The sequence below is a fragment of the Solanum stenotomum genome, chromosome 3 (genome assembly GCF_019186545.1).
Source record: "Solanum stenotomum isolate F172 chromosome 3, ASM1918654v1, whole genome shotgun sequence".
Classification (NCBI taxonomy): Eukaryota; Viridiplantae; Streptophyta; class Magnoliopsida; order Solanales; family Solanaceae; genus Solanum; species Solanum stenotomum.
In genome coordinates this window covers 8,319,199-8,344,767 of record NC_064284.1, presented here as the reverse complement: position 1 = coordinate 8,344,767, position 25,569 = coordinate 8,319,199, and the positions used below count along the sequence as shown (strand labels likewise).

Below are 25,569 nucleotides of genomic sequence, written 5' to 3'. Positions count from 1 at the left end.
ACATGTTACAAAATCAACAAAAATGCCCACATATATATGTAATGTATCAATATTATATAAGTAGTGTAATACCATGAATATTTGAAGAAACTTTAATGACTAATAAACTCTTTGAATCCCGAACAATTCAAAATCATTTCTAAAAATTAGTTATGAGTTCCTCTCAATATTTAAATCTTTTAATTTATATAATTCTTCAGAAACGATTCACATTTATGATTGGAAAAATTTTAAAGCCTGGAAGAGGGAGAAGAAGAAGCATCAGATACCTACTTCTCAATAATGTCAGAATTATTAATGAAAAGAGAAATAATTAGTTACGCAAATTGTAGCCTTTGGGAAGTGATGATTTCTATGTATTATTATTATGTGCATCATAAGCATATCAACTTTGAATAACTAACTGAAGGAATATATAGTATGAATGTAATAGAACATTCTATGTTTTTGGCATAAGGTATTTATAGTATGATTATTGTTTCATCAACTAAATCATATATGTGTATGGTGGCAAAATCGGATCTGATAACATTAATTCATAAAATCATGAATTATTTAGATTTGTACAAGTTAATAATGGACTTATATATTTTATTAACTCAACATATATATAGTAACCCGTTTAATTTAATCAATGACAAACTTCGTCTATATATCTTTAAAATGACATTTCTTTAGATATAGTCCTAATATATGAGGGTGGGGGAGTTCTATGAGATACAGACTCAAATAAAATTATAATAAAACAAAAAAATAATGTAAAACTTGATAAAAATTGAACGAATTAGATTATGACTCCTTTTTTAGTAAATTTCAGCTCCATTTGTTTGAGACGGATCAATGACTTGTACATTTTGATATGCTCCTTATTGATAGGTAACTAAGTAAATTTAGGAAACCAGCTTTTGTAATCTCAAATTGACCCTTGATGCATCAACCCCTAATCTCGTAATTTTCACCTGCAAAATAAGATAAGCATTATAATTTAGTCGTCAAAATTAACTAGTTGTGTGCATTATTTGCCATCATCTTAATTTTCATACTACTAAAACTAACATCCAATCTATTTTATTTTATGTAAATTTGAAGATATAGCATGGTATATATACACGAAATATATATAAGAAACTTTTGGATCTTGTTATCTTAAATTAAATATTTATACCAAAATTGTCGCTTGAGCCTTATGGTTTTTAGACATGTCAATTGTCATATAGAACGTTAAAGTTAAAAAGAAAAGAATATCTCACAAATTAGGACAGAGGAAATATGAATATGATCACCTGAGCGCGGATCGTATAAAACATCATATCATCAATTGTTGAATAATTAGCGGAAACAACTTGAGCACCTTCTTCCTCTATGATAATTATAACCTCTTGCAATGTGAAGTTCTTTTGCAAACCACTCACTAAAATGACCTCTAGAGTTGAATCCAACTCTCTCACTTCAACCATTGGTGTTTTTATACTACAACTAGTTGTGCCATCCTTCCTTCTCTTTAAAACCTCTACTCTTTCTTTTAATTCCTCAATGTAACTAATGACTTGATCAACTTGGTCTTGTTGTGCCAGCATTGCCTGAAATTGTTATTTGTTTCACTAGCAAGTCTTTACACTATTTAATGAAGTTGTAGAATAACTTAGCTAAGCCAACGATTCGTACAATGTAATATTTGTAATCATGAAAATAAGACAAGTTTACATGCTATAACAAGTAAAAATATAAATTAAAACTTATATGCGAGACATGAGCTTATGTAAGACATGTTGATAAACAAAGCTAATAGGCATTTATGTACCATTCTTTCACCATGAGCATCTTGAAGTACAACTACTACAAAATTAGAGTTGAGTAGAAGGTGGTTACAGTAACGTAACTTTAGTTGAAATTTTGTATTTTCTTAAAAAAAATTATTTGTGTGTACAAGCATCTTAGAACTTATTATATTTAAAAAACTAAAATTTAGAAGTCAGAACTCCATAAACTAAATTATCTTGTGTGTATGAGATAGAAATAGAGTTTATAATTGTACCTTAGAGAAGTGGTGGGGAGGAATAAGAGCAAAGAGCTTAGAAAAAAGAGACTTCATATTGATTCTTCTGTTTTTTTCCTGTGTTTTCCTGTCTGGCTTTTTTACATCACTATTAATGTTCCTGCTATCCATTTTAGATGAACAAGTGATCAATGTGCTATTGGATATTTTGGATATCTGTTAAAGTAATTTCAAGAATGTCGTATTTATAAAAAGATAGGAGTAATAAATTAGGAAAGAGGGAGGAAATATCAAATATTGTAGATGATGGGCCCAAAGAAAAGTAATTAAGATTACTGTGGGTGCTCAAGAATACAATCCATAGTATTCTTATAACATTTTCAAGTTATTCTTATAGTTTAAAATAATTTCATACAAGATTTCAAACAAGATACATGTCAGTCACACTAGTTACATATTGTATGTGTATCTGGTGATTTACATTCATTTGAGACACCAGATACGTGAGCGAGATATGAGATTCGCGAGTCAGATGGAAGGGAGGCGAGGAAGGCAAGCAAGATTTTTGTATATGAATATCAGATACAGGTGAATCATACTAGATATACATTATATACATGTATATGGTGTGATTTGCATGTACTTAGGATACATATACACGAGAGAGATATGAGAGTGGCTAGCGAAATGAAAAGGAGTTTTTCTATGTATCACAGATACATGCGAATCCACTTGGATACAATGTATTTAAAATAAATTACATCTAATTTTGTTCCCATAAATTACAAGATAAATGTATCAAACCATATCTAAACGCACCAAAATTTGGTAGGATTCGTATTATTGCGAACTAGTATCTTAGTAATTAGCTCATAAACTAGTGAAATTTATGTTAGTTACCCATAAAAGACCGGGCAAACTATGCATAATGACAGCCTATACAGTTTAATTCCACCTTTTAAGCATTTGGATCAAAGCTTTCTCTTGTGCGTTCTATAGGGAGTGCCACATCTTGCGCTATATTTTGAGCGATTGAATTTCCTGGTAGTATCGAAGATAATTTTATTGCATCAATCTGTCTAATAGGAAGAGTTAGTCCTCATAGTGAATTTCCTTGGATGTTAGATGATTGACCTTTTTCTTTCTTCACCTTTCGAACGTAGTACAAAAGTCAACTTCTCTTTTTCGAAGACATGATTTTCCCTTCATTCAGAATGGGACAAGGTCTATAGTGTCAACTTTGACCTTTCCGACAGCCACATCAACTCTTTTACTTGTGATCTTATCAGTCTTATTGATTTGACGTCATGAGCTTTTCCACCCTTAACAACGTAATTTTTCAAATAGAATTTTGCATCGACAAAATGTGTCTCAACTTCAGGGAGAGGATTATCATCCGCAACTATCTTCCTTTCGATCCCGCCTTCAAGATACTTCAAACATTGATAGTAAGAAGATAAGACAATTTTATTATCATGTACCCAAGGCCTACCAAGCAATATGTTGTATGAAGTGTTTGCATCGATCGCATGCATCCATGCACTTGATCGCAAATCTTTCACGTGGATTTCTAATTTAATAGACCATATGGACCTCTGTCCTCCTTGATTAAATCATTGTATCAACAAACGACTTTCACTAAGTTCTTCAGTCGTGATGTCGAGTTTTTTCCATGTATGGATAGGCTGAATGATGACTCCAGATCTTTCATCTATGAAGACTCTACTTATCTTCTTGTGTAGCATGTGATTTTTCTATTTGGATACATATTTGCATTGAATCGAGCGATCCAAATATGATAGAGATTTGGTTAGAATTAGTCTTCTCATCATCAAGGACAACCTTCTTTTCGTTAACCAATCACATAACTCTATTCTTGAAGACAAAACATTTTTCAAAAGGGTGACTGACAAGTCTATAATACTCGTAATAATTTCAAAAGGGTGACTCAAAAACACTACTTCATTCTTCTTAAGCATTTGTAGAGGACCTTGATCCCTTTGGAGTAGAAAACTCAAAAACAAAATTTGATGTGGACGACACTTGAAGTTTTCGTTGTCCCAACATAGTGTTGTTGCTCCTCATAATAGCTTCGACACATTCGAAGGTAACGCCAAGGATTCCTTCGACTTCTGTAGAGAATTTGGAGTTAGTGGCCTTATAGGCAGTCGATTAAGAGTTGATGTTCTTAAAAGTCATCTCGATATTTTTTTATTCTTCAAAATTTGAGATGAGAGGTATAGATGGTCCCATTGGTAGTACCAAAAATTGTTGATAGTAAAATTCGAGTCTAAAAAAAAAATAATCAAGACTGATGAAAAACAATGCAACAATCGTATTTATTGATTTTGAATATTAGTGTTATAATCTCTATTATTCCTCTGATTCATCTTTTCAAATATAAATTCAAGGGCTCTTGAGCTTGATCTTGAATTTGTTCTTGAACTTGATCTTAGATTCAAGGGTTTTGGAGCTTGATATTGATTTGTGGATTTGATGAACTTGATATGGACTTGAACTTGATATCTTGATCGTGAACTTGATTTTGGATTCTAGGGCTTTGGATCCTGTTCTTGAATCTTTGATGAACTTGAACTTTATCTTGACTTTTACTTGAATTCAAGGACTTCGAACTTGTTTTTGAATCCTGTGATCCTGATCATTCTTGAACTTGAATGTTTGAATTGTTCAACTTGTAGCTTGTAGAGAAATCTGCAACTTTTGATCCATGATCTCTCTCTAGCTTCTTGTTAGAATTCTGGTCTCTTTTCTGAATTATGAGGAAACCCTATTTGAAGTTTGTGAATAGATGATTTGTGATAGGAACAGGTTTCCCTTCGGTCAATCAGAATTTAGTGACATGGTATATAACCTTTACGAAGTGGGCTTGTCATTTTAACACATGACATGATCCTATTGACTTCTTGTTTGACTTGACATGCCACGCCATTTGCAACGTGATACTAAAAATGGGTTTTCTAGGATGAGATGACATTGAACTTAGCAAACTGGGCTCATCTATCATAGCCCAAATTAATTTATTTGGACGTTAATTTAATCTATAATTATTAGACTTAAATATTTAACACGTTTATATTAATTCATAATATTTATTTGAACTAATACATAATCCAAATTATTTTATAAATTTATATTTAATTAATTTTAAATGACAACAGCAGAAACATGCATATGTACTTCACTTCCATAAGTTTCATTACATGTATTTTATTATGTCACTATACATAATACATCACTCGTGATGAGATGCATATGTACTTGACTTTCGATAGTATTAGTTGCAGCAATTTGAGGTGTAGTGATGACCGAGCAATAATGTCTTTTAAATATTTTAAATTGTTAATTATTTGTGACTTATAGTTCATTTTACGTAGTTTATAAAAATATAAATTTAATTTCAAAAATTTAAAAATCCCAAATTTTCAATCAAATTTAAATTATTTAACTCTCCAAAAAAAATGTTACATAAATTGAGATAGAGAGGTATTATGTAGTGTATATATTTAGTGTCACACTAATATACTATACGTCATTTATATGTCGTGTATATAATTAGCTATACACAAACCTATAATATACCCTTAAAATAACAATTCACCTAATTGAAACTTGAAAGTTCAAGTAAATTCTCTATCTTTTAACACCTTATTTGGATGGTTGTTACCCGTTGAATTGTATTCTATTGCTAGTTTAAACACAATTAATGTTTTGATTGTTACTTAGTTAATTTTATTGTACTGTATCGTTTAAATCCGGTAACAACGAAAAGACCCATGTGATCGCTTCGTTATCTTAATATTTTCTTCTCATTTTATCTTTATTTATTAATTAATAATCATATTTCATCTTTTATCCTACATTTTTATAGTAATTCTACCTATATCCTACTTTTTTTTTTATAAATTTATCATTCAAATTATAAATGTGTCGCATTATATAACGATGCAATATGATACATTGTACTAAATATAATGACGCAATATGATACATCGCACAACTTTAGCCTTGCCGTCTTTTTAAATAGCCTCAATTGTACATTGTACTATATGCTTCGAATACACACAATAATACACCCAATTTTCTTCCATTTTTTTGTAAGACAATAAAGAACAAATAGAGAATTAGAGATATTGACCATGTCATGCAACGACCCACCACATGTCTATTAGTTCCTAGCAAGGGAGCCATATGCTATATATGGGTCGGAGGTTGGGGTGTATATTCGGTTTTTCGGTTTGGGTTTTCGGTTTTTTGTTTTGAAGAAGTGTAATTCAATCCGAACCAAAATAAATTTAGTTTGGTTTGGATTTTTTCGGTTTGGTTAATCGGTTATGTCAATAATTAGAAACATAACAAAGTTATATTTGCAATTTGAAAAAATAAAATAATATATATATATATATATATATTGAATTTCTTAAATATACTTTTTAATATAAATCATAAGTAAAACGTAAAACATAATAAAAGTATATCAATTATAGATGTCCAAACATAAAAAATAAACTAAATCATAATGAAAATAACTAAAAAGGGATAAAAGTGGTTAACTCCAACTTAATTCTAAATATATATATATATATATATATATATATATATATATATAAAATATATAATTCGGTTTTTTCGGTTTTTCGATTTTCATTTTTCTAAATCCGAAACCAAACCAAAAAACCAAACAAAATAAATTATGAATTCAAAACCAAACAAAATAAATTATGAATTCAAAACCAAACCAAAAATCCAAAAAACCAATCCAAATTAGAATTCGGTTTGATTTGATTTGGTTTTTCGGTGTAATCCAAATAGTGCACACCTCTAGTCGGAGGTTGGAATTTCAACTATGTATGCTTTCAATCGAATTTATTTGCTTAAATAGAAATGTATTTGTATTAATTCAAAATGAGACCTTAGTTGTTAACATTTGAAGTCGTTCTTATTCTAAAATTTGAAATTCATAAAGTTGAAATTTTGATTCCGTCTCTCCTGATATATGTTATTTCATCATCCGATTGAAAAGATCATAAAGTACTTTCTAACAACTAAAATGTGCAACACAAAAAATATAAGTTGTATTATTGACAACAGATACATGCATTTACCAGACTATATAGATATTATTATAAGTCAATATTCTTGACAAGGAAGATTGTTATTTCATTCCAAATTTCCAATGACGGCATCCACGCATTCTCACTGACATTTGTACTTGTAATTAAGGGGTCTAGCTAGGTAGACAAAAAAGAATAAAGTTCTATTTGTACTTCAAAGATACTTCTTCAACAAAAAAGGATTGGGTTTATTATAACCAATTTTCACATAAAGCAAACATAAAAATCATATTTATATGTTATAGTTAGTTTACATAATTGCGCTTCATAGCAAATTTTATGTTTGCTATGGAGCTTTTGATTTGTATATTTGCTAGATACATCCAATTTATATACAAATTGTTTAGTTTTGTATAAATTCATTTCTACAATTGTATAATTTATATATAAAACATTTGCTGTAATTTGTATATGTACATGTTCTTTGTATAAGTGTATATGTGCAATCCACATGCAAATCTCTCTCTCACTTTATACAACACAAATTATACATTGTAATTTGTATAAAGCGAGAAAAAGAGAAAGACAAAAGAAAATTGGGCAAGGAAAGATCTGTATTTGTATAATTATAAGTGTATAAGACGAAAATATATGTATTTGTATTTGTATATACACTTTTCTCTCGCTTTATACAAACACAAACGCATTTTATACATTTGTATACCGAATGAGTTTGTATACTGAATGGGTAATTGTATACCGAAAATGACTAATTGTATACCGAATCAGATGGAGAAAAAATAGAATGTTTGCTGTGAATTACAAATAAAATAAACTATGACAATAACATTTAATTTGAATTAATAGTTTGTTATTTCATCCGTTTATTATTGAGAGACTCAAGTAGTCAAATGGAGTAAGGCCCAAAACAACGAATCCATCATTCAATGAATTTGGGCTTGAGATGTGGCCTGTTTATTTTGATTTAGACTTTGCTAGTTAAGAAATATTAGGGAAAACTACCTAACTGCACATACTTCACTATCATATATACTTAATTTACTTCTAGCTTAAAATAATTACATATAATATCACTTTTAATATTTATACCATATATTTTAAAATATTTAATCAGATACACAAATTCCTTAAATATGATATTGAATAATTATCTTAAAATTTAAACTCCTTAAATAATTGTCAATTAGCAATTCAAAATATTTTTCTACCAACGATTCCAGAGATATTTTACACAATACAAAATTTGTCTTTCATAATCATAAAAAAGAAGTACAAAAGAAAAAGAGGGTTTTCCGGTAAGATAGCCTCCATTCAATTCTTATGCCTCTGCGCAAATCATGAGTTCTTTGCATCCTCCTCAATGAAGCCGGGGGACATCTTGGTGATGATAGTGTCGCGATGACGGAAAAACCAACCAGGAACGGCCAGTTGTGGCTCCATTCCCAGCGGAAAAAGATCGGTCAATGATGAAATATGTTATCTATCAACTTTTGGTTGAATTTTCTTAGTACGGGCAACAGCAAAACCAACCAGAAATGGCCCTCTGCGGCTCCATTCCCGGCGGAAAAAGATCAGCCACAGATGAAATGTGTTACGTATCAACTTTTGGTTGAATTTTCTTCGATAGTGTTTGTATAACGAGGACAATATTAGATACATATAACAAATAATGAAATTAATATTAGATACTTCTATGATACATATATATATGAATGTAGTTGTATGATACTCATGTATCTAAGTATTTAGTTTGTTGGATACATCATATATTGATAATAGATACATGGAATTAATACTAGATGCTTCTACGATACATATGAATGTACTTGTATGATACTCATGTATCTAAGTATTTAGTTTGTTGGATACATCATATATGATAATAGATACATGGAATTAATACTAGATGCTTCTACGATACATATGAATGTATTTGTATGATACTCGTGTATCTAAGTATTTAGTTTGTTGGATACATCATATATTGATAATAGATATATCAAATCAATGGATTCTAATTTCAAACTACATGATCAAGATATACATGTTTTTGTTATTAATAATATTAACGAATTTACTATTTCAATGAATAATAAAAAAGAAATTAATTAAACATAGATACACTTCTAGATTTCCACCTTATATTAAGGGATTTGATTAATTTAAATTTGCAGAATTAATTGTCCATGAGTTTTGAAAATCCTTAATTACTCCTCTAATTAACGAAATCAGTTACAACCAATTAATTCAAACAAATAAAATATGTATCTTGATTTTAAAATTCAGTTGATACATGTATCTCGCGGATTCAGACTCGTGTATCCTAAGCACAAAATATAATAAAGGAAGTAATAGTTGAAACTATCGATAATCTTAGTAATTAGGAGTTAAACTAGTGAAATTTATGTATTTTACCCGAAATATTACGCCACATAATGAATATAGATACTATATTTACTCGAAAGGCCAATATTTTAAAAATAGTGTGATACATAATGAGAGTTTGGGTGTACTAGTAAATACTAATATTTTTAAAAAAAAAATAAATTTGGACATGTCGTCCATTTTATTGATACTTAAACATGGGCTAGTTTCCAAATAGAAAAGAGCGTCCTGGTTGGCCCAAAAGTGACCGGACCAGGTAAGTAAAAACAAGACCCTTCAGTAGGGTTTCCTAAATGAGTTCCTTCTTCCCCTAATCTATTTCTTCCTTTTTTTTTTGTTCTTGTTGCTGCTTCTGAAAATGTCCTCCATTGCCAGCTTTAATGTTACCTTCTAATACACCTTATTTTATGTCCGAAATAGTAATATATCTCCAAAAAATATAGTGACATAATACAAGTGATTTTTTTGAGGGGCGTGAAGTAGTTTATGACGATGATAGAAGCAAAGGCGGACCCACCTTGTAGGTAGGGTGCACGTGCATACGGTAACTTCAAAAAAATCATGTATATATATATATATATATATATTTATTTATTTTGAGAAACTAACAAAAATTATGACATACTAACATGCACCCATGAAAAACATAGGAGTGTTATTGTGTTGTTGGTACAAGCTAGATAATCCACTAGTGAGACCTGGATTTGAATCAAGCTAGAATGTTATTTTAAGTATATCTTAAAACTCAGGAAAAATACAAGATGGGAAATTTCAATAAGAAAATAATAATATTTTAATAGTGAATGTCATGGATACAATTTCTTTTGCTTGCGTGGGAACACAGTGTGTTACACTTGTGCGTGGATACAATGTATTCTGCTACATTTTGAAACAAACTATTTTTACATTTCATAAATCATAAGTACATGTACATAAACTATCACTATATTTCATAGTTAGAGGCAAAACAGTGTCATATATAAGAAAATTCTTCCACTAGTATTCATACATGATCCATGATTTTTTACTAGTTATAGTATCAATGACAATGAGTGTCGAAGTTATGTTTCATCATGCATATTATTAGTGTACGTACTTGTTTGACGAAAAAAAAAACAATCCATGCTGTGGTTCTGTTTATTTGTACACGTCACATTATGATGCATTATATTCCTTTGAGTCTACTCAAAGTTGTTTGCATGCTTTCCCTTTTTACTGCTACAAACAGCAATTCCCCTAAGGCGTGCGTATATATTCCATCATCAAAGCCATCATCTTTTACCTAAAAAGAACATTAAACATACTATACTCCAAAATAATGAACATAGACAAAAACTACTGTGCACAGCTGCCTTTGTTACTTTCTCAAAAATACATACTACTCATGTTTCATTTCATGGGTTACTTTTTTTTTTCCCTTTTAGTTTGTTCCAACTTGCAAGCTATGGTATTGCAATAATTGCATTGATTTAAGACCTCCGCTCTCCTTCCCGAATGCATTTTTGGGGGGTTAATATCAGGGGCGGATCTAGGGTATTGAGAGCAGGTTCAACATTAGTAAAGGAACTCATTTAAGTTTAGCTGGCCTTTTGTATGGAGATTCGATTCTCCGTGAGCACATATAAAGAACTTCTCATATTTTTCATTTGAAATTATTGCTAACTCATAAAACTTTTTATAAGTTCTAGATCCTTTTTGATAAATTTTTATAGGTATAATAATGTTGTGGCAAGTTAAATATCACAAGTTTAATACTAGTCTTTCTTTTTTTATGTCGAATCAAACAGTGTCATATTAAAGTAGCAAAGAGTGTAATATTCACTCATTATATAATACGAGAAAATCCAATCATTAAATGCCTTCAATACGAAACCTTGTCGACAAATAGTGGGGACAACAAAATATATTTTAGAGTTGTGGCAACATATAAACTAAAATTACAATAAAATAAATACTGGATTAGTAAATAGCCACGTCATTGCAATCAATTGCCTAGTCAGCCATGGCCCAAGTCATATCATTCTCAAATATCCAATGGCAAACTTCAATAAGACCCGGACCCGACCCTAATGCCATGAAAGCACCGTGACCTGGACTCCATGATGACGTGTCGACATGACAAATGGCAACACCATGATTTATCTTAGCCTTTGTGTCCACGTTAAGAATGTCTGCTTGGTAGACCCTCACTTTTGGAACTGAGTGGCAGTAATACAGTAGGTAAGGGTACAGACTTTGATGGCATGACACTGATTTCGTCACTCTTCCGCCGTTGATTCCCTTGACCTTTCCGATCATGACTTCTCCCGTTGATCCGGCTACGTTATCGGTTGTCCTCACCACCACATTGTGGCTTAAAACCGAGACCGCAAAGTCGATCATGTCCTCAATGGACGCCACACATCGCTTTGTCTCGCCTGGGCTAGGAGCACGCTCGCACTCTGCGAGCGTGTTCCCGATCACATGCTCCATGGTGGAGTTCTCCTGTGCGTGGAAAATCGACTTGACCTCGGTCAACTCCTTGGTAGAAAACGGTAATTTAGACGAAATTGTCCGGGGCAAAAATGACCTTCCGGGCATTTTGTCACGAATGTCAGGCATTTTCATCACGGTCCCTTCTTTCAACATGGATTCTCGAAAAAATTTACCCTCTTCTACCCATTTATTCACAGTTTTGCCACTGGTCTTCAATGAACCGGTTTTTTTTGTGTAACCAGCAAAATTGACACCCTTTGGAGAGTACTCTTTGAATGAATTGTTTACGCCATAAACCTTAAACCCAACGGAAGGAAATTTAGCTCCTTGACTACCATATCCTTTGAAAATATCCTTTCCTTCGTTAAATGATTTTCCGTAATTCAAAAAATTCACCTTGCCTGTATTCGAACCCCTTGCATAAGACGTAAATGTGTCACTACCTGCATTTGCTGCATCCCTATAACTTTCGAAACTATCAATCCCACTATTGCCGCCCGAACCATAATTCTTGAAATTATTATTCGGGTTGTTAGAATTTGATGAGTAAGCCTTAAACGAATCGTTTGCAGCATTACCCGATTCGCCATAGCCATTGAACGATGATCCAATAACATTTGATGTATCACCATAAGTAGTAAATTCAGCTGGAACACCATTTCCGTTTTTCGCATAACTTATAAAAAATTCCCTTCCGGAATTCGTATCACTTACGTAGCTATTAAACGAAAGTTTATGATTATTACCATCGGAATCGTAAGAAGCGAATCGAAGATCCGGTACATTGACACGTGGCATGTAGCTCTGGAAAGTTCCTCCGCCGCCGGTAGCTCCCGCGGCGTAGGATGTAAAATTTCCAGTAGCTACATTTCCATCCGCGGCGTAACTCGTGAATTCCTCATGATGGCCAGTGGAGCTCCGGCTGTATTTAGTGAATTCTCCGGTAGCGAAGTTTATACCGTCGGAATAATTTTTGAAACCGTCTCCTCCGCCGAGCCGTCCAGATCCATAGGTTGCGAATTTCTTGTTGTTGTAGACGGCAAAATCTGCATCCTTACTAGGGGTATTGTCAAGGTATGGGTTGGATTCAGAAAAACAGAACAATTTCGCTGAGGAGCAGAAGGTGGAAATGTGGCCGGAGAGTGACTTTTGGGTTGCGAGATTTGTGAAGAAGGCGGCGTCCGCGGCGGAGAGCGGTGAGGCTTTTGAAAAAAGGAAATCCGGTTTAGGGAGTTTATTGGAAATTTGTTTGTTCCAATATCGAACAAGTGAAGCTTTTACTGTAAATGGATTTTCTTTAGGTATTAATGAATTCTTTCTAATTTGTGCATTTGTTTGCGCCAATGAATAAACCTACAAAAATAAAATTCAAATGTAATAACAAGAGACAAATTAGAAAAGTTTACAACCATCTATTCAGCTAGCGACATGAAATTATCGTTAAAAAGTAGCATAAGTTCACTAAAATACCAACTTATCAATAATACTTAACGTTTCGAGTGAGAATAATAATTTTTTTTAAAATGCAAGTATAAGGTAGTTAGTTATACTTACAGTGTAGGAAGAAGACAAGAAGAAGAAGAAGATGAAGAGGAGAAAAATGTTGAGCTTGACATTTCTTGTGCCCATTTTCACCTGTTTGGCTATTGGCCCTCTTCTATGTTTTGAGTCATAAACTTAAAGGAAGATAACGACATAAATAGAAGATATGAGGCGTTTTTCTGTACTTGCCTATTTTACTGACAATATTTTTCTCAACCAATGTTCATTTTTTACTTTTATTTTCTTACTTTCGGCGTATAATATTAATTTGAATAACATATTTACTAACAAAGAGGCAGAGATTCTCATTGTCCATATTCTTTTAACAAAAGAAAATAATACTCCACTTCTGACTCAGATCTAACTAGCTAGGGATTTCAGTAAATTAAACCACATGGAAAAAAAGAAAAATAAAATTATGGAGGTCAGATCACATAGGTTTATTGTGTTGCGACAACTCGAACCTCTAACTTCATGATCACATGACAATAATTTTAATTATTCCGTCAAGGCTCCCCAGTATAACCACATGGAGCCAAATTATGAACAAAAGGGAAGTTGCTTTACTTTTTGTACAAGGATCTTCTTTCATAATTTGGCTAAAACTAAATCATAGATACAGACAAATTATGAGATATGGAACTTTTAAAAAAATTAAAGCAGCACTCTTTTTGTTCATAATCCTAGCAAATCTTTAAAGGAACTTAGAAGGACCTTGAGTACTATTCCTAAGCAAATCTTTAAAGTTCTTTTTAAGTACCGATAATCTTCTTAAAGTAACGTTTAACAATTTTTATATAATGATAGGAATATATAAACAAATCGAGGATCCATAATAAGTGTAATCTTATTCATTATATTTATATGTAGATATTTTGAATGTTTTTTTTAGTATAAATACAGATAAGAATTGGATCACACAATTCGCCTAGATTATTCTCATGCAAGTCATATATTTTGAATAGTACCTTAAAGGAAGTTAGATCGCGAATCTATATTTACTACTCTGTTCGAGAACATCTATCCAAATACAAACTAAAGAATATATAGCATCTTGGAAAAGAAGAAATAAAGTGTGTTGATATGATAAAAGCATATTATACTCCAACATGATCTGCTCTATCTATCTGGTACTTAAACAATTGTGGACCTGAGAGAGGCTAAATATTGAAGGTTGTCCACAGCATACAATTGTGGACCTGAGAGAGGCTAAATATTGAAGGTTGTCCACAGCATGCTTTCGATATATTTGCATTAAAAATTTAGCAAAACTTAGCAAGTTGACAAGTTGAAGATAATATTGGTGGACCACGTTATCAAAGCATTAGTGTCGTGCACAGAAAACAAGACAAAGCGCAGGCACAGCAGTGCAGTACTACTACTAACTCACCACTGACCAGATTCCGATAGGACGCCAACATCTAGGCTTTTAACAAAGAGATGCTCTACTCTTTCAACTTGCCTTACCTAGCTAAATGTTTAACTCTACCATGTTTATATCAAATTATATAAATTTACTATAGCTATTTTATTTAATTTAATTAGGTGAGAATGTATGTTCATAAACCATATGTAACCTGCACAAAACTTGAACATGTCCAAAGTTTACAACAGTCTTAACTACATAAAAGATAGAATTAATGATCTAAAACATAAAGGGAAAATTGTATATATATAATAGCAAACTATTAATTCAAATTAAATGCTATAAACATAGTTTGATTTAATTGTACCTCATAGCAAACTGCTATTTCGCCTCTCTCCCGGTGAATCTCTCTCGCCACTCTCGTTCTCTCCCTCGCCTCTCTCGCTTTTTAAACAAACGCAAATGTATAAAATGTGTTTGCGTTTGTATAAAGCGAGAGAAAATTGTATATATACATATATTTTCGTTCCCCTCTCCCAAATCTTGCTCGCCACTCTCTCCCTCGCCTCTCTCACTTATACAAACAGAAATGTATAAATTGCGTTTCTGTTTGTATAAAGCGAGAGAATATTGTATATACACATGCAAATACATATATCTTCGTCCTATACACTTATTATTATACAATACAAATATTTCTCTGCCCAGTTCTCTATTGCCTTTCTCTCTTTCTCGCTTTATACAAACACAAATTATACAATTGATCTTTTGCATATGTATACCGAAACAGAAACAAATTATATACAACTACTTTAATTTCTTTTGTATATGTATAGCGAAATGTACATATTTATGTTTGCTATGGAGCGCAATTATGCAAACTATAGCTATAATATACAAATATAATTTTTGTATTTATTATATATGAAAGTTGCTCAAAATAAAACTACTCACTTGGATGTTAGAAGAAAAACATACGGATAATATAATTTAATATAATATCAATATGACTTAACCAGAGTACAAGGAACAATCTCAGACGTGCTTCGTTTTTGACCAATTGTGGAATCTTTTATTTTGTTGTCATATAATGGGTGTCAGTGACACCACAATGAAACTGGGAATCTTTGTTGTATCGTCGTTTGATGCATCTACTACTACTACTACCCTATTTCATCTAACTATCCACTATAGTGGAGCACTATCTTCTTTTTATTTTATTTTTTGGGTTTAATTTCCCTATAAGAACAGTGCCAGTAAATATGAATTCTTTATTCAGGGATCGTTCTTTAAGAGCAATCATGGACTAATTATTTTGTCGTCAAGTCAAAGTAAAAGAAAAATTATTTAATTTTGTTTTTTATCCTAAATATTCTACCGAGTTTGTGTTTAAATATAGGAGTATTGAATATAGTGTACACTCTAAACGGATTTAAAATTTAAAATTTCATGAATTATTGGAGATTTAAATTTTTGTAAATAAAAATGTTATAAGCATTCAAGGAGATTTGAAACCTTCATCTAGCAAGGGAACAAAACTTAAATGAGTTATATATCTTCAACTGGATCGAAAAAAACACATAGTATTTCTTATATATATATTTTCTTCATTCACTTTTACTTGTTAAATTTTAAAAAATAGAATTTTACATTTGCTTTTTCACTTTTAACTTATAAAAAAAGAGATATTTATTTCTTTTTTTCCTTACTCTCAATAGTAATAACTTATTTCTCAATCAATATGATTATTGTGATACAATACTCATATTGATCATTATTTCTTAAAATGCTTGCAAAGTCTATAATAAACAACTAAAATGAATAAGGAAAACATTTACTTAATAAATTTCTTAATACAAATATTAAATCTGAGAAAAAATTACTGATTTTGAAAATCCACCAAAAGTCATAGATCCACCCCTGAAAATAACTTATATGGTAAAGCTGATGGCCGAATGGTATTTCTTAATTCATGGATCCACGAGCGACGACTTCTTAATAATTGGTTAATCGTCTTGATTATCCGCAAAGCTTGTCAGTTAATGACAACTTTTTCTTTTCATTTACATTATTACACATAAAAAATATACAATTATATATACTATGAATAAGTTTGGGGAGTTACAAAGAAAAATTCAAGCTCATATTAATCGTGGGTGGGGACAAATCACAAAATTTAAATACACACAAGCATACAGAATATCTTACTGCTTGTATTTGTTTTTTTTATCTGGTTAAAGTATTTCTTTCTGCTGTTTTTTTTTTTCTTTTTGACTAGGATTAGTCATGACATGTTTGACTACACTTGAAAGAAAAGAGTAAAATATGGAAGATTCTTTTGGGCCTAAAATAATGGACGTCTGAAGGTCTTTTTAATAAATATTTTGGCCCATTATTGATAGAGATCTATTAGCTTAGTTAGCTAAAAGCCCAGATACTATATTTAAAAGGGAAAATTTTCAAACTATCAATATTTTAACATTTAATGGGACTCATTGTCAATACTTTCAATATTTGGTAAAAATGTCAGAATTTTAGTTTAATATGTATCTTATTTAAGTTTTTATTATTTGTTTTATTTAAAGAATACAATTATTAAATAATAGAAAGGAGAAATTTAGGGGAGAGAAATTTTTTAAAAAGGAACAATTGCTTAAAAGTCTCATCAGTTACAAAAATTCAAAACTAAATACAAATTAAAAAAAAAAAAAACACAAAGAACTCATCCCACTTGTTCATCAAATTTCTAGTATCGATTTTTAAATTTTCATTGATAATACTCAATTTCTATTGAAATGAATTTGATTAAATCACATTTTTTTTTATATCCAACCATGGCTTCAACGGATCATCTTTTAGAACCAAAATCGACTTTCATGAAGAAGAAGAAAAAAAGAGAGAGAATCGGAGAAGAGGTTGCAAAGAATGAGAGAATGGAGAAGAAGATTGCAAAGAATGAGAGAATGGAGAAGAAGGTTGCAAAAATTGTATTCATATTAATTTTTGTTTGTCATTTTTCTTTTACTCAACATTTATATTTTTATTAAGAACATTGTAATTTTTTTTAGTTTGTAGTCATTCCAGTTGGTATGCCAAATTGATTTGTATTTCTTAAACATAGATGTATCTGTAGACAATAAAATTAGCGTCGAGAAAACAATAATCAAGAACGGAAAATTATAGCAACAATCGTATTTATTATTTCAAAGTGCGAGTGTTACAATCTCTATGATTCCTCTGAATTCGCCTTTTCAAATATGATTCAAGGGCTTTAAAGCTTGATCTTGAATCTTTGATGAATTTGAACTTTGAACTTTATCTTGATCTTGACTTTTGCTTGAATTCAAGGGCTTCGAGCTTGTTCTTGAACTTGATAGTCTTGATCTTGATCGTTCTTGAACTTAAATGCTTGAATTCTTAAACTTGTAGCTTTATAGAGAATTTTATGGCGTTTGTACCACGGATTTTCTCTAGCTCCTTGTTTAGAATTTTCTGTCCTCTATTCTGAATTATGAGGACCCCTATTTATAGTTTTAGAATAGAGGAGTTGTGATTGGAACAGGATTCCCTTCGACCAATCAGATTTAAGTGACATGTCATATGGGCTTTATGGGGCGGGCTTGTCATCTTTGACACATGTCATGATCCTATTGGCTTATTTGTTTGACTTGGCATGCCACGTCATTTGCCACGTGGCACCAAAAGAATGGGCCTCTAGGATAAGATGACATTGGACTTAGCAAATTAGGCTCATCTGTAGTCCAAATCAATTAATTTTGACTTTAATTAAATTCATATTTATTGGACTTGAATAATTAGCCCAATTATATTAATCCATAGTATTTATTTGGACTAATATATTCATGAATTTAATATAATTCGAATCATTTTATAAAATTATATTTAATAAATTTTTAATGATTACAGTATCATATTTCTTTCACAGTCAATTTGTATTTTTTTTTAGAATATTGTATCATTAATTCCTCAACAGATTGTATTATTTTTATTATGTATGCTATTCTTTTATCAAAATCTTATATCTTTCTTTAAACGTATTCATATGTAATGATTAGATTATATTGTAATACAATGAATAATATTTTTGTAATACGAATAAAAGAAAATATATTTGGCAGTTATGTAATAAAATTTTGATCACTGGAATATAATTTTTAGTTTCACTATGAAAGTAAAATACCAATTTTAATTTGAATGGTAAAGTGAGCACATAAAATACAAAAGTTGTTGATATACAATTATGATGAAAACATAATAAAAAGAAATACAGACTTGTTGTCATTGAAATTGAGATTGAAATACAAAATGAGCACAATAAATACTCACATCAATTGAAATACAAAATTGACTTTGTTGGTATGTCATTATGATGAACACAAAAAAAAAAATACAAACTTTTCTGAATACAATGTGAGAGTTAAATACAAAATGATCACAGTAAAATACGCACCACAATATGATATTCAATTTTAATTTGAATGGTAAAGTGAGCACATAAAATATAAAAGTTGTTGGTATACAATTATGATGAAAACATAATAAAAAGAAATATGTTGTCATTGAAAAATGAGATTAAAATACAAAATGAGCACAATAAATACTCATTTCAATTGAAATACAAATGTGACTTTGTTGGTATACCATTATGGTGAATACAAAATTAAAAAAAAGTAGAACTTGTTTGTAGATAAAGTGATATTGAAATACAAAACAAGCAAATTAAAATACAAAATTGTCGTCATTTGTGTTCTAAGTAGAAAATTGTGATATTGAAAAATAGAAAATTGTTGATTAAGTTGGATACCTCTAGTAATTCTCTTAGATTCTACTATTGGACGTGATTTAGAGTTTATCAAATCCTAAACGTGATTTCAACTACAAACAACAATTTTAAACAAAAATAAAATCATAAAAAAATCTTAAAAAATGAATAAAGATGCATACCTCAATAAAAGGGATTGTGTGAATATCCTTATAAATATATTTTCAATTTCTGAAGAAAAAAAAAAGGGAAGAGAGAGGCAGATTTTGAAATAGAGAAGAACTGGAAGATGTAAATATATTGCAAAAAAAAGAAAAGAAAAAAAGAAGAAGATGAAAATATGAGAGAGAGAAAATATTCCCTTTATTTTAAACATATGATAGAGGATTAATTGGGAAATGTGTAATTAAGGTGAGATAAAATAGGAAGTAAATTAGAATACATAAGCTTTTCCAAAATAATGACATTTTGACATTTTTACTAATATTTATAAAATATGGAGGTTTTTACTAATTAAGTTAGACTTTTTGACTTATTTGCTAATTTTCCTTTTTTAAAAAAATAAAAATTATGGACCTTTTAGTGCAAATCGAAAAATTTATGAAAAAAAAGTTAGACAGCAGTCTAAAATTTAGTAGACATTTGGACGATAATATAATATTTTGTTAAGTCTTTTAAGTCTATATTTGCGCAACTTTTAAGAATATGAACAAAATCTAAATAATGGCCTAAATCATTTTCGGTTTTGCAAACTCTTTTCTTACCTCTTTTATCACGGAGATCCATTCTGTTTATATCGGAAAATCATCTTTCTCGGGATATTTTGGTAAATACTTCCTCCATTCCTTTTTATATGTCACATTATTTTTACTTTGCACTTGCATTAAGAAATGATGTAACTTTACTCTTCTACCCTTATTTAATGTTTTCTTAAATCAACTTTATTAATCAATGACAAGATTAATTAACTATTCTATCAAGGGTATAATAGGCAAAATATGGTAATTTATGCATAAATTTTATAAAGTGACAAGTATTGTGGTCCAACTATTTATAAAAAGGGATGACATATAAAAAGGAACGGAGCGAGTACTATATACTCCATTTGTCTCGATTATATGACTTACTTTCCTTTTTAATCTGTCTCAAAAAGAAAAACACATTTTTATATTAAGTAACAATTTAACTTTAAAAAATACATATTTTATCTTTAATAAAATAATTTATTGCGATACAATTATTTATCACTTATTTTAATTACAATTATTAAATTTTGTATCAAGTCAAATTAACTTATATAAAATGAGAGGAAGGAAGCATTAAATTACTAATATAAGAAAGTGGGGCCAAAAGAAGAAAACAGATAAACAGATGGAGGAATTTGAATAGTATAGTAGAGATATTTTTGTTGTGTGGGTGTTAGCATCATAAAAATTTGATCTTTCTCATTTACATACACATTTGTTCCTTCCCAACTTGTGTTATGAAATCAGAAATCAGTTAAATTTCCAGCAAATAAACTAACAATGTCTAAAACTTTTTTTGCCTCAAACACTATTCTTCCGCCATGGAATTCCTCTGAGCCACCATTAATCCCCTGTAATTCCCAATTCCACTTCAAACCCACCACCCGCCGTCACCTTATCACCTCAATTTCCATCCTAATAACTCCATTTTTGGCTAGTGACCCATTTAGCCCCTTTCCATTACCAGTGTCCCATGCTCGTGGGCTTTTTCAAATGCCCCCTTTTCGCCTCACTAACAGGTAATTCTTGAATGATTTCCTTTTTATCTTCTTAATCTGCTTGAAAGTTGTGATTTTTGTGATGAGAATTTGTTGAGGTGATTGGCAGGTACTTTTTGGTGAGAGCAGGGGAATCGGAATATGAGAGTCTGGGGCTGATTAATACTAACCCGGTAGCCAAAACATCGGTGGATAATGGGCTGTCTGAGAAAGGGAAGAAACAGACAGTTAGGGCGGCGTTTGATTTGAAGGAAATGAGGGCTTGTGATGGGAATTGTTGGATTTGGCCTTCAATCACTCAGAGAGCTTATCAGGCTGCTGAGATTATCGCTGCTGTTAATGGTGTTAATCGAAGGTATTATAATTGGGACACTAACTTTGGTTTGTTTTCTTGATATTCAGTGCTTTTTGCATATGGTAACTACTTGGCTAGTCTGATTGCAGCCATATAGTCCCTGAATATAGCTTTCTCGATGCTCGTGGATTGGGGGCATATGAAGGAAAAAGTTTGGATGCTTTATCTGAAGTAAGATGCTACTTTGTACTCAGTCACATTACTGTCGAATTTGTGTGTTAAATTAACAAGATAAACAATGTATTCTGAGTCCTATGTGGTGGGAAAGGATTAATTATCTGCAGAAATAAACTTCCAATCCTAATGATAATTAATCATATGTGGAGTTTTTCAAATATTTGGGACCTATTGTCTAGTATTTCCAATGAGTCATTTCTCTTTGCCTCGGAGAACTATACTCTTGTGTGCTAAATTATTCGAAAATCATTGAAACACTTTAAGTTCCTGATATAATGCTGCAGGTGTATGAATCAGATAGCCTTTCTCCGAACATAAAACCACCTCCTACTGATGATGGAACACCTAATGAGAGTGTTTTGGATGTCTTTGTTCGTGTAACACAAGTTATGTCGATTCTTGAAACTCAATACTCTGAGGACACAGTCATCATAGTCTCACCAGATTCTGATAACTTGACAATTCTGCAAGCTGGTTTAACAGGGCTTGATCTTCGAAGGCAAGTGACCTTGACAGCTATACTTTTGCTTGCAGTTTAGGTCACTCCAACATGTAAATGGTTTACAATTATTTGTTGACCATGTAGGTCTTATATTTTGCAGGCACAGGGATCTTTCTTTTGGGCCAGGTGAAGTTAGATTTGTTGACGCTAGCAGCATACCTACCTATAAGCAACCTGCATCCACAGTTTATAAATGCTTAAACCCCCCTAGCTGTACATGACATGATAATCCTAAGCTTGGATTTCACCACCAAGAATGCAGGTGAGATACGTCAACTTTATCAGCTATATACTGTTGGATTCAGCATCATGTTTTATGTCTATCATTGATCTGGGCATTCGTTTTCATTCTCTGAACTCTAACTGAAGCTTCAGTTGAAAAGTTCCTAATAGAGTTGTTGTTATAGTAGAATTTTCCACTAAAACATCGATCAGTGCTTCAAGGAAATGTGAGTCGTTGATTTGCTTGTATATAAATTATCATCATTTTCAATCACAAATGCTTAATATTTGAATTTCAGCAGGATCGTTTCTTATCATTGTTGGTGAAGATGGGCTCAGGCAACTGTATAGTTTTTTTTTCACCAAGCTTAAAAGCTTCATGGGATCATAACATTTTCTGTTGGAACCAGAGGCGAATTTAGGATTTTTCAAACATGGGTGCACCAAGTGAAATGTATTGAAGTGAGAATTGATCCTTAATCCTCAAGGTCAAAAGCTCAACATTTAACCATGTGGACTGTTTAGACTTTTTGTAGTACGGGTGCAAGAATATAATACTATACAAAATCTTAAAAAATATACATATAAAATATCTAATTTTACGAAGAGAGCACGGGTGCGATTGCCCTTTTTTTTGTCTCTAAATTCGCCACTGATTGGAACAAGTGACCATAGTGTTAGTGTATCCATTTGAATGTCTTATTGCGAGTAAATGGCTAAAAACATCCCTCATTTATACTATACCTCAAACTTAAACTATATCCCTAAACTATCCTCAAACTTAAACTACATCCTCATAATGAACAAAAAACATCCCTAAACTATCCTCAAAAGTTGTGACTTACATCCCTCTGTTAAAGTCTGTCAAGAAACTAACGACTTCAACCAAAAACTGCTACATTTGTACTTCACCTCAGCCATGGACCAACTAGTTGTACTATTAAAACACCTACGGTTGAAGTTAAAGAGTTCTCTAGAGGTCAATTTAATTTAAGTTTTTGTGTGTTAGTGAAGTGTGTATCGTTAAGTATATACACTCTGTAATAATTGATGTGCATAAAATATAGTAGCACATATGCTAAATTGTATTTATATTATAGTAAAATTAGTGTGAATATATATATAATTTTTAAAATTGCTGTAATATTATTTGCTGTCATTTATGCTATAAAATATGATAGAGCAAATTTCTTTGTAAGCTAGTTGTTTTCTTTTTCGTAAATTTCCAGAAGGCTCTCTAGTAGATTTTGTAAGCCTTCTAATTTTTTGTGACGGATCAGTGTTGTATTGAGGTCAGGTCTAGCCCCCCTCTACTCCTTTTGCTAATACAACACACCCTATCCGAATAATTAATTGATTTTTTTAAAAAAAGTTATAAAAAGGTTAAATAGTACACTCAATTAGATTATAATTATAGATTGTTCTTTTAGGAGGAAGTGTTGAAGTGAAAAAGAAATAGGACTATCTAATTAGGTGGCGTTTGAACTCAATTTTTTTTACCTTTTTAGTTCCGAACTCCATTAAAATATCTTTGTTAATTAAGGAAGTTACAGTTTAGGGCTTTCTAAGTGCTCAAGGAACTTATTTTTGGATGGCTGATCCCACATGGGCAAGATTTCATAGACCAGCAAGATGCCTTCTTATACCACTGGAACCATCGGAATCTTAGAGCTTATTTGGCATTGCTGCTAAAAATTGCTTATTTTTAGAAGTATATATTGTTTTAAAATGACTTTTGAAAAAAGCAATTTGTGTTTGACTAATTAATTTGAAATGTGTTTTTGCTAAACAAATTGTGTTTGGCTAAAGAATGCTTTACGAAAAAGAGCAAGTATCAATGTACTTTTAATATTAAAATTATTTAATAGAGATAAATTATTTTAAATATCTATTACAATATTTTTTAAATTAAATTAAAATGTAAAATTTGGTGGAGACAAAAAAAACCCCAATAAAACTAATGAAGACTTGTCACATGATATGCAATAGGTATAGTTTAATTTTGGTAGCGCATGTAAAATTGTCGTTTGGATTTGAAATCATGGTCGAGTCAGAATTTTGCTAAAGGGTTTAAAAATATAAAGAAGTAAATATATGAAAAAGTCAAAAATATTAACATATGTCATATATAATAATAATTTTTCATCAAAGGTGATTCAGTTGAACCCTTCGCTACCAACATTCCATACACAAATGTGTATTTAAGATTTTCTATTGTTTTAATATTTTGCACTCCCTAGATTTCAACTGTCCAAAGGTTAAAACAATGTTTATAGCAAGAAATAAATCAGGATCCTAATTCAATTTTAGAAGCTTGTGATCTTCTTGTACGTTTGAGGACGAATATCTAGAGTACAAATAATATAATATTAAAATTTAATATCGAATAAATAAATAATTAAAATGAGCATGACTCTTATATCATGACAATTAATAAATGTAAGTTTTTACTCACAAAAACTAGTAAAATTAATTTTGTCTCTCACCACTCCAGATTAGACTTCATTTAAACTAGATATATTTAGGAAAAACCAAGTTCTAAACTCCTTGGTACAATTATAAACTCTACTTCTCTATCTCATATACACAAGATGTCATGGTGAATTCAAAATTTAAAGTTTGCGAATTCTGAATTTTAAAGGCTTAGCTAAGTATTTTGGTGACTTAAATAAGTATAAAGGCTTGCGGGTAAACAATTTCAGGCACAACAAGACCAAGTTGATCAATCCATTACTTACATTGAGGAATTAAAAGAAAGAGTAGATGTTTTAAAGAGAAGGAAGGATGAGATGGTAGCACAAGGCACAACTAGTTGCACTATAAAAACACCTATGGTTGAAGTTAAAGAGTTGGGTTCAACTCTAGAGGTCATTTTAGTTAAGTTTTTGTGTGTATCGTTAAGTATATACACTATAATATAATAATTTAT

At 31.0% G+C, this 25,569-nt stretch overlaps 3 protein-coding genes across 4 annotated transcripts; 1 reads left to right on the top strand and 2 right to left on the bottom strand.

Moving 5' to 3' along the window:
• Positions 1 to 890: 890 nt before the first annotated feature.
• LOC125857867 (transcription factor bHLH168-like) lies at positions 891 to 2,167 on the bottom strand. The gene is made up of 3 exons (XM_049537517.1): positions 2,036 to 2,167; positions 1,284 to 1,580; positions 891 to 959 (listed from the first exon to the last, which is right to left on the bottom strand). Exons 1-3 carry the CDS (start codon positions 2,165 to 2,167, stop codon positions 891 to 893), a joined length of 498 nt encoding a protein of 165 aa, XP_049393474.1.
• A 9,125-nt stretch (positions 2,168 to 11,292) lies between these two features.
• LOC125857866 (polygalacturonase 1 beta-like protein 3) lies at positions 11,293 to 14,912 on the bottom strand. The gene is made up of 3 exons (XM_049537516.1): positions 14,882 to 14,912; positions 13,504 to 13,625; positions 11,293 to 13,302 (listed from the first exon to the last, which is right to left on the bottom strand). Exons 1-3 carry the CDS (start codon positions 14,910 to 14,912, stop codon positions 11,467 to 11,469), a joined length of 1,989 nt encoding a protein of 662 aa, XP_049393473.1. The 3' UTR covers positions 11,293 to 11,466.
• A 6,136-nt stretch (positions 14,913 to 21,048) lies between these two features.
• LOC125860903 (uncharacterized) lies at positions 21,049 to 22,966 on the top strand. Of its 2 annotated transcripts, none has more exons than XM_049540949.1 (6): positions 21,049 to 21,405; positions 21,494 to 21,739; positions 21,829 to 21,910; positions 22,201 to 22,415; positions 22,519 to 22,680; positions 22,943 to 22,966. In XM_049540949.1, the coding sequence occupies exons 1-5, from the start codon at positions 21,167 to 21,169 to the stop codon at positions 22,637 to 22,639; spliced, it is 903 nt and encodes a 300-aa protein (XP_049396906.1). In that variant the 5' UTR covers positions 21,049 to 21,166; the 3' UTR covers positions 22,640 to 22,680; positions 22,943 to 22,966. The 2 variants fall into 2 exon arrangements, with proteins under 2 accessions (XP_049396906.1, XP_049396905.1); XM_049540948.1 differs by having other exon boundaries at positions 22,940 to 22,961.
• The last annotated feature ends 2,603 nt before the right edge of the window (positions 22,967 to 25,569 follow it).